This window comes from Sinocyclocheilus rhinocerous, unplaced genomic scaffold, assembly GCF_001515625.1.
Source record: "Sinocyclocheilus rhinocerous isolate Xijiao unplaced genomic scaffold, SAMN03320098_v1.1 scaffold576, whole genome shotgun sequence".
Lineage (NCBI taxonomy): Eukaryota > Metazoa > Chordata > Actinopteri > Cypriniformes > Cyprinidae > Sinocyclocheilus > Sinocyclocheilus rhinocerous.
The window spans coordinates 83,633-100,117 of NW_015662167.1; the positions used below are offsets into that span (position 1 = coordinate 83,633).

Sequence of the window (16,485 nt, forward strand, 5' to 3'; positions counted from 1 at the left end):
AGTTTGTCCATGTCCCTTGAATGGTTGTCCACCCTGTCGTATTGGGGAATCCGCCCCTTTAAGAAAAGGCCATCCTGTTTCATCCTGTTATAACCCTGTTTAGGAAAGGAACATTATACCTTTCAGAAAATATAATTTGCATCTTAATTTTGCAATGAAAACGTATTTAACAGTAATATATATGTCCATGACAGGGTGGACATATCTTATGGTTTATGCTTCGAATAATGGCCCATATTTATCTAAAAAAATGTGTGGGAGCTCAGCTAATTTGTTTCTATAGTACTTGAGTGTCTACTTTTTATGACATGACAAAGCAAATGGGAAATTAAAACCTAAATTTTTGAGTATTGTGAGGGTTGAAAGGCACTCTATGGTGATATTAACCCATGCGTAATTCAAAATATGGGTAAAACACCTTTACTTGCATGATTTCCTTCATATCAACTCTGTATATTTTGGTATACTTGGTAAGTATTTTGGTATCAACACTGTACATTTACGTATATTTAGTAAGTATTTAAGTATACTTACAAAGAGAGAGAGAAATACACATTGAATATTGATTTGAGTTGAAAATTATTTTATGATGTGATAGGAAAGAGAACACAGAGTGACTGGCTGCCTAGAACAGTGGTACAGCAATTTATGCAGATTTTACCATAGAATATCAATGACCATTCAGAATTTTATGTTCTAAAGAGCATGTTATATTTGATTTTATAAATTGTATTTTAGGTAGATGTTTCATTGATGAACTGTGGCATCTGCTGAGTCTCTAAGCTCAGTTGTATGTGTTAGGGAGTAGTTTAGTAATCTCTGTTTCTAACACACAGAAAGTTCAGGGAGGCGTCACTCTCTGCCGCTTTGGCAAGGCTGATATCAGCAGATGTGTTCAAGCCACCGTTACCACGGTACTGATATCACACCTCAGAGGGAAGTGGAGGTGTTGAAATCACTCATTTGTATTTACATATGCATCCTGTTTTATGATCAGCTGAGTCTCTGTATTAGATCAGCAGTGTTATGGAAAATATCTGATCTTAGATCTGCACTAGGATTCTCTGTGTTATCTAATACTTCATCCAAAAATCGGCATTCAAATGTGAGACTGGAGGACTGTATTTGATATTATATATTAAATGTCAACAAGCATGTTAGAGATGTGGTGTTGTAATGGTCCATACACGTTTCAGACATGTAAAGCCGTGCATTTGTTTGCACAAGTTACAGAGAATTAGAAGCCTTTAGCCCTTAAAAAATCAATGCAATACTATTCCAGGTAACTTGCATACAAAAAGTAATTTTTATTTATTTAAGGTGTGACTTGTACATTTATTATTATTTATTATATATACTGCTAGTATAAAATTGATGTTGATTTGAGTTGAAACAGGCTGCAGTAAGACAATATTCATTTTTTGGAAGAACCTTTGTATGATGCCTTAGTATATTTATTGTTATTATGAAAATATAATTTTTTTTACAGTTTATTACATTGATTACCACATCTCTCCTTTGTCACACCAAAAACACCTATTGCTACTGCTATTTTAGTCTAAAAGATAGTATTATAGTTTTTGTTAATATTTTGAATTAGATTTTATTATTATATTTTCTGCTTTCATGTTAATTTTAGTTAGTTTTACTCATTTTGTTGTTGGTTTTTATCATTTTTTGTTCATTTTAAATATGTGTATTTTATGTGTAATGTTTCATACATTTCACACTATTTTTATTTCAATTTTTTGTTAGTTTTTTTTAAGTTAAGTTTTAAGTTAAACTAAATGAAAGTGAGAACTGGTAACTACCTGAAATAAAATAAGTTAATTATATTTTATTTTATTTCTGTTAACATTTATTTTTTTAAGTATATTTTAAGTTCCCCTTCTAGGGAACTCCATGCTGTGCCCCCTAGGGGGCACATTGGGGAAGCACGTGTGAAACAATGCCAATCCTATTGGTCCACATGGCCCATGACGTCATAGGCGGGGTGCCCGGAAGTATAAAAGGGCACCTGCTGAATACGTCACCAACTTTTGTTGTCTTCAGGAGCCGTCTGTTTGAAGTGCGTGTGAGAGACCAAGGCAGGTGAGCACTGTGTAAAGTGTGTGCCTCCGTGCCCGAGGTTTCTGACACTTGAGGACACACATGATCTATGCGTCATGTATCTTGGTCAGGAGCTTGTTGTGAGGAGAATCTCATTGTGAGTGTTATCCAATGAGAAGCTCCATTCTCGTTTGCCCCTCTTCTCGAGAGATGAGTGACAAGCGTTTGCGTCTCGCAGTTTGGGTCCCGCTGCTGCCGAGGCACGGCGAAGACTCGGATCGTGGGATTCACGGGTTTAAGATGCTCTTTTTGGGTTATCGGATCCCGCGGATAGCGCTCAAGTCGAGCAGCGCCTTAGGGAATGTGTGCCGCCATGTTTGGATTCTAACACTCGAGGGCATATTCTACTTTCGCATTTGTCTCAGCGAAGAGCACACACATTCAGAGTTACGCGCTCATCGTGATGTGTCACAATGTCTAGGCTCTGCTTGTGTTTGTTCCTATTCTTGAGGGATGCGGAACAAAGCTTTTGTGGCAAAGTTTATCTCACCTCGTGGTTATCGCTTTGATCTGCGGGATCCGCACACCCTCCCGTAACAGGTTGTCAGATGCCACAGATACTGTTGGGTTGTTTATGACGATGAAGTGTGAGCACTGAGTCGTTTCAGCCCTGATCCTGCGAGATCGTGGGTGGAACTATATTCAGCTCGGCCTTGCCTCTCTAATATGCATGTTATTGTGTGTGGAGAGCCTGGCTGGGCGTGAATATATTTAAATACTCTGTGGAGAGAGGCTTGCGAGCTTTTTCTGCCAGGGTGTTTCAGCACCTAGAGTGGTTATGGGGAATTTCTCTTCCTGTGTTAAGCTGGATGGAATTAGGAGTGGGTAGCCTCCCCAGGCTTCTGGGTATTTTTAAGTGGGCGGTTCCTCTGAATCCCGCTTAGTGGATTTGGGCTGAGGACACTGCTCCCCCTCTTCAGGGCTTAAGTGAACAGTCCCTGCTTAGAGTGTAGCTGTCTGCGGATGGTTGTGCTCCAGCTCAAGCTTACTTTGCTCTGGAGTATGGCGGTCTGAAGGCAGCTAGGTTCTAGCCTTCTATAACTAGGTTGGGTTCCCCTTGGCACAAGTTCTCTCGAGTAAGCGCTGAAGTCTTTGTCGAGAAATCTGCTTTTGGAGGATAGCTGTGTTCCAGCTCGGAGACTGCTCTCCTTTTTAGGGTTTTTAAATAGTGGTCTCCGTGAGCCCCTTGCATGGACTGTGCTGTCTCCTCTTCGGTGGTTTTAAGTAGATGACCCACTTCCGTGTTCTGGGCTATCTTCAGCCTTATCTGATTGAAATGCTATTCGAGGATAGCTGTGTCCAGCCCTCTAGTGTTAGCTTACATCAGGCTTTGATCTCTGACTAATGATGTTTATGTGTTCGCCCTTTAGCGAATCATTTACTGATGGTCCAGATCTCCCTCTTGTGAGCTCCTGGTCAATAACACGGTGCTTTGCTAGCCTACTGTGGGACTGACACGGATTGGGGACCTCCTTAGTATAGCCATCTGAGGGTGGTTATATTCCAGCCAATGTTATGGCAGGACGGGCTTACTTGAATGCAGCTGTCTATCTGAGACTAGCTGTGTTCTACTGCAGTTTCGGTGAGCCCTCTCCTGGAGTGGTCCTCTTTTCTAGAGCCTAGCTATCTGAGGATAGCTATGTGCTAGCTCAGTGATTGCTCCCCTGCTTAGAGTTTTAAGTAGCGGCCTCTTGAGCCCTTACCTAGACAGTGCTGTCTCCCCTCTTTTGGTTGTAAGTAGACAGCCCACTCTTTGTGATCTGGGTAGTTTCAGTCGGTCCCCCTTCCGGTAGCCTGTCCTAGGTACTACTTGACTATCTGAGGATATCTCTGTGCTAGCTCAGTGACTGCTCCTCTTCTTAGGGTCTTTAAGTAGCGGTCTCCTTGAGCCCTTGCCTAGACAGTGCTATCTCCCCTGCTAGGGTTATAAGTAGATAGCCCACTCTCTGTGGTCTGGACAGCTCTGCAGGAAGGCTATCTAGTGTGTATTGTTATTCTGGTCTACAAGCCTTCATAAGACCTTTAGGACATAGTTATCTGGGGATAGCTGTGTTCTAGCTCAGCAGCTACTCTCATTACCTGAGTTTTAAGCGTCAATCTCTTGAGCTCCTTTAGAGGCTTTCTAGTTTAGCCTCTTCAGTGGTCTTGTGTATCCAGGCTAGTATTGTTCACATAGCATAGCTATCTGAGGATAGCTGTGCTCTTAACTTGGGTGGGGTGTTCCCCTTGATCTAATCAGGTTTCCCCATTTCTGCCAGGTTATGTGAGCGGACCGTGGCGTCAGTGGCCTGGCCCCTTTCTGAGGAAAGGTTTGGTGTATGTCTGTCGCTTCCTTGGTGCTCTCCCACCAGGTGGACAGGCACGCACCTCGGCATGGCATGGTTGGATTTCGTTCCCCAATGTGCCCCCTAGGGGGCACAGCGTGGAGTTCCCTAGAAGGGGAACATCTCGGGTTACGCATGTAACCATGGTTCCCCGAGAGTGAACAAGACGCTGCGCCCCCTCGCCATGCCTTCGGCCTTCTTGTTTACATCTCCTTCAGACAACTAAGTTGGTGACGTATTCAGCAGGTGCAATGATTAATAACTTTTCTGTGACCCTGACCTGAACAGAAGTCTTTGTGTCAGGTCAGGGTTATCATTAGCCCACATTTGACTGATCAGGGAGGAAAGTGACATTTCCTGTGCGTATTTTGCATGTTTTACTTTAAATACTGCAGTGATGAGTGACTGGTGTAATTTTCACATCAGTTTGTCAGTGAAACCATCTGTGCTGCCAGCAGTCGATTGAGCGTTAACTGCTCTGCCTTTACTCTCGCCTTTTCTTTTCACATTTCGTATTTGTGCCATGTCATAACTGAGCTGGCATGAGTTTACTTTCCATGTGTGAAAGACTAAGTGGCAGAAACTGGTCATTTTTACGATTTAGTTGGATTTTATAAAGGCTGAGAATAAATTCCCTTTAGGAAATGATGGTGAAGTGAGTAGTGAATTTGCAGGATGTCTGAAAATGAATTATTTTTAAAGTGTCTTGATCATCTGAAATATATGCAATACGAGTATGGAACCACTGCAGTGTCATTCAGAATTCATTGGGACTAAGATGAGTTCATTAAATGCCATTCTAAAAGTCTAGCCCCTCGCCTTTACTTCACCTGTTCTAGTGCCCACAGGCATCCTGCCAGCGTTTAGGCCACTGCTGTCCAAGCCTCGCATGCCTTTCTCTGTGCTCTTGCCGACTGATTCCAGCCCTGGAGCGCATGGCCCTAATCCGGTCTGATGCCACAGGAAATGCCGTGTTTTAGAGGAATCAATCCATTAGCGGCTAATTGAGCACCAGGTTCTGCGTATTTTCCAACAATTCCCTCTTTGCACTGGGCCAAGGGGAAGATGAGCCAAAGACAGCAGCTGTGGTATGAAATAAACCAACATCAGGCCTTACTAACCCGTCAACACCAAGCCAGCAGTTTCAGTCTGCTTTTTGTACTCTGGAATGCCCACTGGACCAACAAGATGTTTAAAACGATATATCCAAAATATATTCAAAGTGATTCTAATGAAATTAGGCAAAATTAAGAGTATTGCAATGATTTTTATGTCATTGATGACTCCTTGTAAGTGTGAAGATGTTTCAGTAGTGCCTTTAAATTTTAACTTTAGTTATTAAAGTGGTGTTTTATTTGGGAAATGTTATTGATTTCCATGAATCGGTTTAATCTATTTTAGTGAACTGATTCAGTTGATTCAGATTCAGCAATCAAGCTATATCGCCCTATTTAATTACACACTTTTCTAACAAGGTCTACATCGAAAGGATAGACCATGTGGTTTTAGACACCTATGCTATTACAGAACGATTTATCATATTTCACAGGCTTTCCAGTATGTAAACAAGCTAATTGAAGCAGACGCCCACTGAGCAAAATGAAGATGGAATAGATTGCTAGTATGAGCTGACCGTCTGTGCATTGTGCCAGATAGCCATCTCCCTGATAGTCTGAGGTGATTAATTAAAGCTAATAGCAGTTTTCCCTCCCATCTCCAGACATATTCACTTATTCAATTAGACTGCTGTTAGATGTTGGATTATTTTCTCTATTAAAATAAATCATGATGATTTCCAAGTTATTTGCTAGGTATAAGAAAATGTTCCCATAATATTTATAGGTCAGTTGACCTGTGGACTAGTTATGTAAACTAAATTTATATAGAAATATTTAATGGGAGAAAAAATTGCATCGTGATTCTATTTAGTTCGAAACACTTCATATGTTGACATTTAATTTAATTATGTGATGTAGGTTGTGACGTTCTTGATTCCAGTTTAACATTTATTAATTGAATTATATAAAATGTCCTTACATTTATTTAATTTTTTGACAATTTATTTATTTATTCATTGAGTGCATTTACGCACATTTAAATTTACATTTTACACTGGTTATGGTTAAGCCAACATTATATTATTTTATTGTAGAAAGGTCACTAATGATGTACGAAAAACCCAGTGGACACATTTGTTGCTCATTATCCTGATTTAGTTTTGCATTTAGCCTTATTACATATGCTCACATTTGATTGTGACATCAAGACTGGAGCAAAAACAAGTTATCTTGCATTGTTGGTTCAATTCATGTCTATGTAAAAAAAAATGAGGTTGTTATAATGAGCTGATTTTTGTTAGTGATTAACTTTTTTTGCACATGTAAATGTGCTCAGTGAGCAAGAAGGCTTGACTGATCTGTCTCAGTCAACAACAGAGAGCGGCTAAAGACGAACAGATGTTTGCTGTTAGTTGTGAGGCCTTTCTTCTCAGTCGTTGATTTTCAACAGTTTCTTCATTCAAAACCCATATAATATATAAGACAACAACATTGTTATGGATTTGGGGTAGACTATGAGAAATCAGCTTACTGTAAGCATGTCTGGAGGAGGTCGGGAAATAGTTTAAAGCTGTTTGTAGCAGGTCAGGATGAGCATCTGTGGAGTGTTTATAGAGAACTTGGTGGAGTTTGCGGACAACACTAAGTACTGGATTTTTGTAATATTACAGTATATTTTGCATTCCAAGTCTTTAATATTTCATCACAGAACAAAGTACTCATTACAAAATATGTTTGCTAGAAGTTCCTAAGAAGTGTTTTACCCCTGAAGAAATAAATAGCTGTTTTAACAAGTGTTTAAAAGTTATGCATGTGCTCCACTGTCATATGACTTGTTTAAGAAGCATGAATCACTTATCTACTAACCTTGTTAGGTGTCAAATCATGCATCAGTTTCTAAACACGTATGATACTGTTAATTCTGTAGTATACTGTGGAAATCTTTTCTGGCATATTGAATAGTCTCTATAATATATGTTTGAGTGTTTTCTGTTGGTGCTTGTAGTAATACAGACTGCAGTATGACTTAATCCTGTGCTCAGAAACGCTGCTGTATTTGGCAATATTCCTTCCATTCCTTAATCCCAAGACTTTTACCAACCAAACACAGAGAAATCCCTGGAGCTGTCTGAGCTCAACACTGCTCACCTGCCGACAACCGCCTCACAAGGTCACACTGCTGGCCAACACTTTGTGGATTTTTCTTTCTTTTATCAGTACCTCACATTTTGCAGGATTTTAGAAACCCCTTAGTGAGTTTAGCCGCCGTGCAAAACACTATCTTGATTTGAAATCGTATATTTTGCCCTAGAAATCTTATAATAATGTGTTGTATAGGTGTTGTATAAGGTGTTGTATAGCCTTCAAAACAATGGACAGAAAAAAATGGATTAAGTTTGTATCCAGTATTTTAGGAGCTAATTGGAAGAAATAGTGTTCTCATGAGACAAAAAGATACAGAACAGCACTCGCACCTAATACATTATCACCTAATGAAAACCCACAACTGTAATTTCACTGTAGTTTTTACATGATGGATATCCATAATAATGACCTGTTATATTTTCGACATATTTTCCCGCAACATATTTTCCGATGCGCTCTCTGTCCGCTGGTGGGACTGTACTCACCTGTGTAGGGCCCTATGAAATACGTTTTAGGCCTATTTTTTCCCAAATTCCATTTTATGTTTTTTCCAAATTCATTTTTTTTCCGTTTTAGTTTTTCTGGATTCTGGATTTTCTGGATTGAATAATTAATTAAACCAAATTCTCAAATTAAACCAAAACCTTTAAATGTCTGTGTGATATGAGGCTAGTTTTACTCAAATGAAACTGTAAAATGCTCTGTAAAGTGACTCTCAGAGCAGTTCTGGAGATGTTGTTCATGTATTTATGTCCTCATTTAGTGAGACGGCAGACTCTGAAATCACCGCGAGCGTCACGTGCTTCAGTATGTGTGTAGTAAACAAAACCGCGGGTCTGCGTCATTCATTAACACAGACACGCAGAACATGCAGGATTCATGTTTAAATAGTCTTTTTGTGGCTTAATATTTACAAATACTAGTCCATATTTAAGTGTAATCACCTACTTTTGATTAATTAATTTAAAGTTTGACAAATTCCGTGACATTCTGCGTTATACAGTAAATTCCATTTTTATGAGTAGATTCCGCGATTCCGTCCGCGTGTGTGCGCGCGATACAGAGAGCAGAGGAGAATTGTAAGCGCGCGACCATATCGGTTATTGGCTAATAGTGGGCATTTCATTAAGCACTGTATTACTGTATTTCCCCAATTTTTACATTGAGATTTCCTTTCCATTTTTTAACACTCATTTAAAGTACATTTTTAAAAGCACTAATAATTTAGTAACAGCATTAAATATAATCATTAGGCAAAATAGTGTAGAATTTTACTGTTGTTTATTTATTTGTTATTTAATCCCACATTTACACAGTATACTATGAACATTTATGGATTAATAGAAGAATCAGATATAAGTGTTTATTATCTGATATCATAAATGTTATTTAATTAAGAACCACTTAAAGTACCCAAAATCTGATTTCCTATCTATCTGTGCCACATTGTAGTTTAAAATGCCATTCTTGCAAAGATTTGTTGCATTAATAGTTGTTGGGGTGAGCTGAAAAGTTTGTTTTGCAACCACATTTTATGCCGAGCCAAAAGTTCTAAATGAGAAAGTAAGTCAAATACTAACTGGGGGGATTTCAGCTTTTCACGCTCACAAGTCACAATACAAATATAATCCTGGGTTTCAAATGCAAAACCTCAGCACAGAAAATCCTCTTGTGTTACTTCTAGAGTTGGGACACAATTTACCATTGAATTGAGCACTGAAACAGCAATCCCTAATGACGAACACCAAATACATGTTTTCAATTCCTTTTTGTTCATTCTCAAGCATTTATTGAGGAGCCATGGTGGATTGAAATAGAATTGCTTTTTTTTGATACAACATGTTTTTAGTTTTATTTATTTATTTATTTTCCAGCCATGTCCTGCTATATTAGAAAAATGGTTGGGGTTTTTTTGAGAAGGAAAGCTTTTGAGCAATGATTGAAAGAGGTGGGAATATCCAACATATGTTTGTGGATTTGAACTTGCTTCGTGCCTATTCCTCCACTCCTGTGAAAAAAATCTAATGAACGCACTGACCCATTTTCCTTTTCCTCTTCCCCCTCCCGGTCCTTTCTGCCCCTACGTTTCAGTCAAGCAGTGTTATTCAAAAAGCAGAAAAACAGCACACTAACACAATGTGTGACCTTGAAAGTTTTCATTTAGCATGGAAATCATAACTGACCCAATAGCCTGAATATAGTTTATTAATATAAACTCAGTGTTAGTGTGGTCATCTCTTGATTAACAAAAAACAAAGCGCTTAAAGAAGTGAGGCTTCCATATGGAAGATGTGACGTTTAATTAAAGACACAGTCCACCCAAAAATGAATTTTGTCATCATCTACTCATCCTCATGTCATTCAAAACCTGAAAGATTTTCCAGGTATTTTGAATGTTTTAGGTGTTTTTGTCCACATAATGAAAGTCAGTGGGGTCCAAAACAACGCCATTGGACCCCACTGACATTCAATGAGAGAAAAAAAGAAAAAAAAAACACTGAGACATTCTTCAAAATATCTTTTTTTTTTGTGCTCCACAGTTGAAAGAAAGACATATGCTTTTGGAACGAAATGAGGCTAAGTAAATGTCAGAATTTTCATTTTTGCATGAACTAGGCTATCCCTTTAAGAATGCATTTATGATCATGTGATCCTGGGTGGTAAATCCTTGTGATTTAGTTTCAAAGCTGAGGTTATTTTATTTAAGACATTATAAGATTTAAAACACATCCACATGCATCATTGAATTGTTAATACTCCACCATCGCAAAAGAATTTCATATCACCCTGTTGCTGCAGCATAGACAGTTCTTCTGTCCATTTCACCATCTGTGGAAAATCCACGTGACTTTTTTTTCAGCCCCTAGTATTTTGTGCACTTGAATTAAAGAGCGTATGAATGCATGTATGCTGAAACAGGAGGGGGTGTTAACATGCTTCAGCAGTGCCCTGAAAGTTTCCCAAAAGACTGCGATGAACAGCTGGGTTAACTGGGACTAGTGCCAGAGGCCCGGCCGGGGCACTTCAGAGAACAGAGCAATTGAGCCACGTAAGACTGCAGCCCGGATGCCGGCGGGACTGACAGGCAGAAAGCCGAAATCAGAGTGTCGCTGCCTTCATGCTGCTAGAGAAATGCGCATTGTTAATATTAGTGGGATGTAATGCGTAAAGTGGCTCATGTGCCATAATAGCTTCATGTCATTGATTTGAAGTCTCAGGCTAGTTACAAGGTTTTTATTCAAGGGATAGTTCACCCAAAAACAAAAATTGTCATCATTGAAGTTGTTTCAGAGGTTTTTTTTTCTTCTTTTTCTTCTTCTGTTGAGCACAAAAGATGGTGCTTGAATGATGGTTAAAAAAATAATAATTAAAAATATGGCTGCCGTCAAATTTTTTGGTTACCAACATTTTTCAAGACATCTTTTTGTTAAGAGAAAAAGGGTGAGTAAATGATGACATATTTTCTGTTCTGGTTTCTTGGTGTTTGTGCTGGCTGACTGAGACATATACTGTATGAATCTAAAAATGAACAATATCCATCTATGTGGTCCTGTGTTCAAAATGTGTGGTCCTGGTCAACAAAAGACCAGAAATTGTGGGAACAGGATTTTGAAGCTTTAGTACCTCAGGCGCTCTATGGGCCATGACTATTCATTCTTGTTGTCTCTTGGACCATTTAGGGGAGACTGTAAAGATGAATCAGTAAATAACATACAGTATTGTATGAAAGAATGCATAAACGAGGTCTGTGGATGAGTTATTATCATTATGTAAGCAGGTCCGTATAGACTTGAATAGTTCTGAATAAAAATAACAAACCTGTCAAACCACATTAAGAGTGTTGTGTATTAGTTTGCTGTAATTTATGTCAAATTAAAGAATTCATCTCCTTTCTTCTCTCTTCTCTCAGGAGTTTGCTACCCTGACTAAGGAGCTGAATTTGTGTCGAGAGCAGCTTCTAGAAAAAGAGGAGGAGATATCTGAGCTTAAAGCAGAGAGGAATAATACCAGGGTGAGTATGTGTTTGTGTGTGTTAAAGTGACAGGACATCCCAATACAATCGGTACAGTCCAGACGGCTGTGTTTTGTCCCAGTATTTTGTTTTGATTGCTAAAAGTGAAGGTTTAAAACTAAAAATCATACTTTTTCTGTCATGGAAAAAGTAGCTGCAGAGCAATGTGAAAATTCTTAACCGTAAATGTGGTGCTTTTCAAATATTATCTTTAGCATAAATCAGCTATTGTTAGGATTATGTCCACTACTGTTCAAAAGTCGTAGGTCAGTTTTGGGTCATTCAGCAAAATGAAAATTCTGTCATTAATTACTCACCCTCATGTCGTTCCGAACCCGTAAGACCTTTCATCTTTGGAACACAAATTAAGATATTTTTGATGAAATCCGAGAGCTTTCTGATCTTTCATAGACAGCAATGGAACAACCACGTTCAAGGCCCAGAAAGGTACAGTAGTAAGGACATCGTTAAAATAGTTCATGTGACTCTTGTGAATGTCGAAGACTGACACGGAAGAGAAGAAATTGTTGAATAAAGTCATTCTTTTTGTTTTCTTTGCACAAAAAATGTTCTCGTAGCTCCATAAAATTAAGGTCGAACCACTGATATCACAGACTCTTTTATCGATGTCCTTACTACAGGGCTCCAGACTGCGACCAAATGGTCACATTTTGTCACCATTTTTTCTGCCAGTGAGAGTAAATTTTGTGAGCGGTCCCACTGGCGTGACATCCGCGTTCTTCAACTCGCATTGGCATTTCTGTTGCATATGAGATACATCAAACGGCAAACTAAACAAAAGCATTAACAAAATCCCGCTACTCATTTGAGCTGCGCAGCGCGGACCGTTTATCAGCTCAGACCGCGATGCAAGCAAAATAGTCCAAGCTTAAAACAGCTTTACTCGGGAACCAAAGTTGATTTCGCAACACTGTTATGGCACAGCGTTGCGAGATCCAGTGAGAAGCGTTTGAATTCGCCACAGAATGAGTAAAGATTGCTGTGAGATCTACTGAGAAGCATTCAAATTCTGCACAGAAATCTGTTATAAACAGATCAAACAGCACTGATGTAGAAAACCAGAAGTAGTAGTAATACTAACTATAACCATAGTGTTGTGGCAGTAATAGTCGAATGTTATTACATTATTCATTTCAGGTTTGTACAGCCTTTTGAGAGAAATTCAAGCAATTTTCAATGACTGAAAAGTATTTCACACAACTGTTTCCAGCACTTTAAAGCTCCAAAATTTGAATGTTAATTTCAATGGGATGACCAAAATATACTGTGGTGAACAAACTTTAAAAATACATAAAATCACCATTATAACCTGTAGATGGCAGCAGAGGAGCACTTATAGGCTTATTAGTCATTCATTTATACTTTTTAATTGATATTTTGAAATGATCACTTAAGTTGCTGGTCAGTTACATATAAGACTATAGAAGGATAATGGTACATTTATTAAGAGTACAATATATACCTTTTCTACATAAAAATTAGATTTTGCACGTTACTGTTGCTAGTAAAATAAATTCTGTAAGCTTCCCAACTCAAGCTTAGTGCTTTACTGTCAAATGTGTATAAATATGACATAAGAAATGAACATGTAATATTATTAGTAACTGCACCTATTAATGCAAAACAATAGTAATTTTATCATATCATATATTTGTCATATCCCTCTTAAATTAAAAGAATATTGCACATTGTAATTTCTATGAGTTAAGTATATTTATTATCAAAACGTTTGTCAGTAATACAGTTAAAATGGGGAAAATATGTGAACGATTGCATTGCAGGCTGATTTAAGGTGTGCCCCTAAATGTTCTGCTTGTGCTCCTAAAAATGTTCAGTCAGGGGCTACAGTGCTCCTATTAAAAATAGTTGGTCTGGAGCCCTGCCTTACTACCTTTCTGGGCCTTGAACGTGATAGTTGCATTGCTGTCTATGGAGAGCAGTGCTCTCGGATTTGTGTTCAGAAGATGAACGAAGGTCTTAAGAGTGTGGAACGACATGAGGGTGAGTAATTATTGACAGAATTTTCTATCCCTTACAATAAATCAAAATGTGACAGTAAAGACATATATAATGTATATATTCTATTTCAAATGAATGCTGTTCTTTTGAATTTTCTATTCATCAAAGAATCCTGAAAATATGTATGATAACTATAACAAATGTTTCTTGAGCACAAAATCAGCATAGAATGATTTCTGAAGGATCATGTGATGCCAAAGACTGAGTAATGGCTGCTGAAAATTCAGCTTTGCCATCACAAGAATAAATTACATTTGAGAATAAATAGAAACTAAATTGAAAACAGTTGTTTTAAATTGTAATTATATTCCATAAAATTACTGTTTTTACAGTATTTTTGATCAAATAAATGCAGCCTGAGTGAGCATAAGAGACTTTCAAATACATAAATTTTTTTTTACCAAACCCAGACTTTTGAATGGTAGTGTGTGTTCTAGGGGAAGACTACTCATTTTTAATAGTCAGCAAATAGTTCTCCCGAAAATTAGTCTGTGGGTAAATGTTTATGTAAATGCTTTGCCATACATTGTGCCGCATCAGCGGTCTTTATGTTTCTGGCAAGGCCGATGCTGTGAGATTGTGTGAATGGAGAGGATGTTCACACAGCTGAGATGATGCGGGTGAGAAATGGAAGTGTGCATATCTCCATTGCTAGATTCATGCTGCTGCATTGTCATGAACGTTGCAAAAGATGTTGATTCGCTTGTAGATTCTCTCAGCCCCTAGGCCACACTTGACTCACTTCAGGGGGATTTGCTTGTTCGTTCGGCTTGTACGGTATGTGAGCAGCCCAGATGAACTCAGGCCATCTATTGTCGCAGTGCCAGTTTGTTTCGCTTACAACATGCTTTTCCAATGTAAAGCACCCAAAGTTGACTATATATTCACTCTTGAGTGATTCTGAAAATGTACTGGGCCATTACATGTTACTATGCAGAGCTTATGAGTAGCAGTAATCACAACTGAAGCACAATTGAAATCATATTATCCAGAATGATAGTCGATAGATATGCTTGTTTGTTTCTGCTGTTCTTTAGCTTCTTTTGGAACACTTGGAGTGTCTGGTGTCACGTCACGAGCGTTCGCTGAGGATGACTGTGGTGAAGAGGCAGGCTCCTCCGCCGTCCGGGGTTTCCAGTGAGGTGGAGGTGCTCAAGGCTCTGAAATCGCTCTTCGAGCATCATAAAGCTCTGGATGAAAAAGTGAGAGGTTTTTTTTATTATTATTCATTTTGTCTTGTAATTAGGGCTGCATGATATTGGAAAAAACTGACATTGGTATATTTTGTTTTCCTGCGATATGAAAAATACAGGAATTTTCACCGGATGACTTAAATAGTTGAATCATTGCTCAAGTGATTTTGTTGGAGAGTGCATCTGCATAGAAAATAATAATTAAAAAAATTGAAGTGATTTTCATTCATTTTTTAAGTGTGAAATAATTTTAGGGCTGAATGGTTTGGAAAGTACTTAAAAAAAATTTTGTTCATACTTTGATTCCACATTCCCACTGTTTCTGACCAATTCAATATGACTATAAAATAATTCTTATTATAAAATAATGAACAAAATAAGAAATATATTTCAATAATATGGTAATAAAAATCTAATTTTAATTCACTTTAATATGAAGTACAAATATTTACATCTGTAAATGTAAAATGTAAATGTAAATTTACATTTAATTAAATCACAGCCATCGCGATTTGACAATCGCACTAAGCTATACTGCGATATCGATTTTATTTTGATATATCTCGCAACCCTACTTGTAACATTTTAAAGAAACAAATAAATGCTTTTCATTAATGCAAAGTCAGTCTGACTATGTAACATTAGTAGTTAATCACATGACTGGAATTGGAATGAATGCTGACAGGGCTTTGTTGGCACATGTAAATTTGGCTATTAAAGCCTTTTTTGTTTTTCATTTTGCACAGGTGCGTGAAAGGTTACGGGTGGCTCTTGAAAGGGTGACTACATTAGAAGGACAGCTGGTAGCCGCCACTCAGGAGGTACGGCCGTTTTTTTTTTTTTGTGTGTGTGTGTGTGTGTGTGTGCGTGTTTAGGTATGCATGCACACTGGTATGGATTTGCTGATCTCATTAACATCTGTCCAATGAGCACCTGCCCCCCGCTGTCAACCCATGCAGGAAATGCACGCAGCCTGTTTCCATCACTCACATGCTGCTGAGAGTTCAAGCAAAGCCAATGCACTTGACATGCTTTAGATTTACACGCTTTCAGAACTGCACTGGAACAAAAACTTTTAAATGACAATTTAGACTGACAGTGTCAAACAGGCAACTTTTATGCTATATGTTTAACACAAAAAGTTTACAAAATAGAATTAAAGTTTACAAGATGGCATTTAAGTTAAAAATTAAAGGGATAATTCACCCAGAAATTAAAATGCATTATTTACTCTCCTTCATGTTGTACCAAATCCAAAAGACTTTCATTCATCTTCGGAACACAAATAAATATATTTTTAATGTTCTCTCATAATGTTTCCATCCATTGAAAGTCTATGCAGCTGCAGTGACTGCAAATAGCAACTCAAATATATTCTTATTGTAAATAAAGAAGAAACTGTTGTTAAAACTGGATGATGGGCATTTTGTAAAAATAAACAAATAAATAAATAAAAAGGTAATGTGATTACTGAAATATTATAATGTAAGGTACAAATAATGAGTATGAATGGCAGGTGAAATTTATATTTAGTTTTTTTTTCACAAATGTTACATTAATTGAAATTGGCAACACAAAATTAACAAACAACAAATATATATATA

At 37.9% G+C, this 16,485-nt stretch overlaps 1 protein-coding gene across 1 annotated transcript in view; it reads left to right on the forward strand.

Annotated features, from left to right (window-relative positions):
- The window catches only part of LOC107727737 (liprin-alpha-2-like), a 115,729-nt gene that overhangs the window by 66,461 nt on the left and 32,783 nt on the right, over nt 1-16,485 (forward strand). Inside the window, exons 2-4 of the mRNA XM_016537697.1 lie at nt 11,547-11,648; nt 14,726-14,890; nt 15,628-15,702. Of these exons, the coding sequence (XP_016393183.1) occupies nt 11,547-11,648; nt 14,726-14,890; nt 15,628-15,702 (342 nt within the window). The remainder of the gene's footprint in view (nt 1-11,546; nt 11,649-14,725; nt 14,891-15,627; nt 15,703-16,485) is intronic.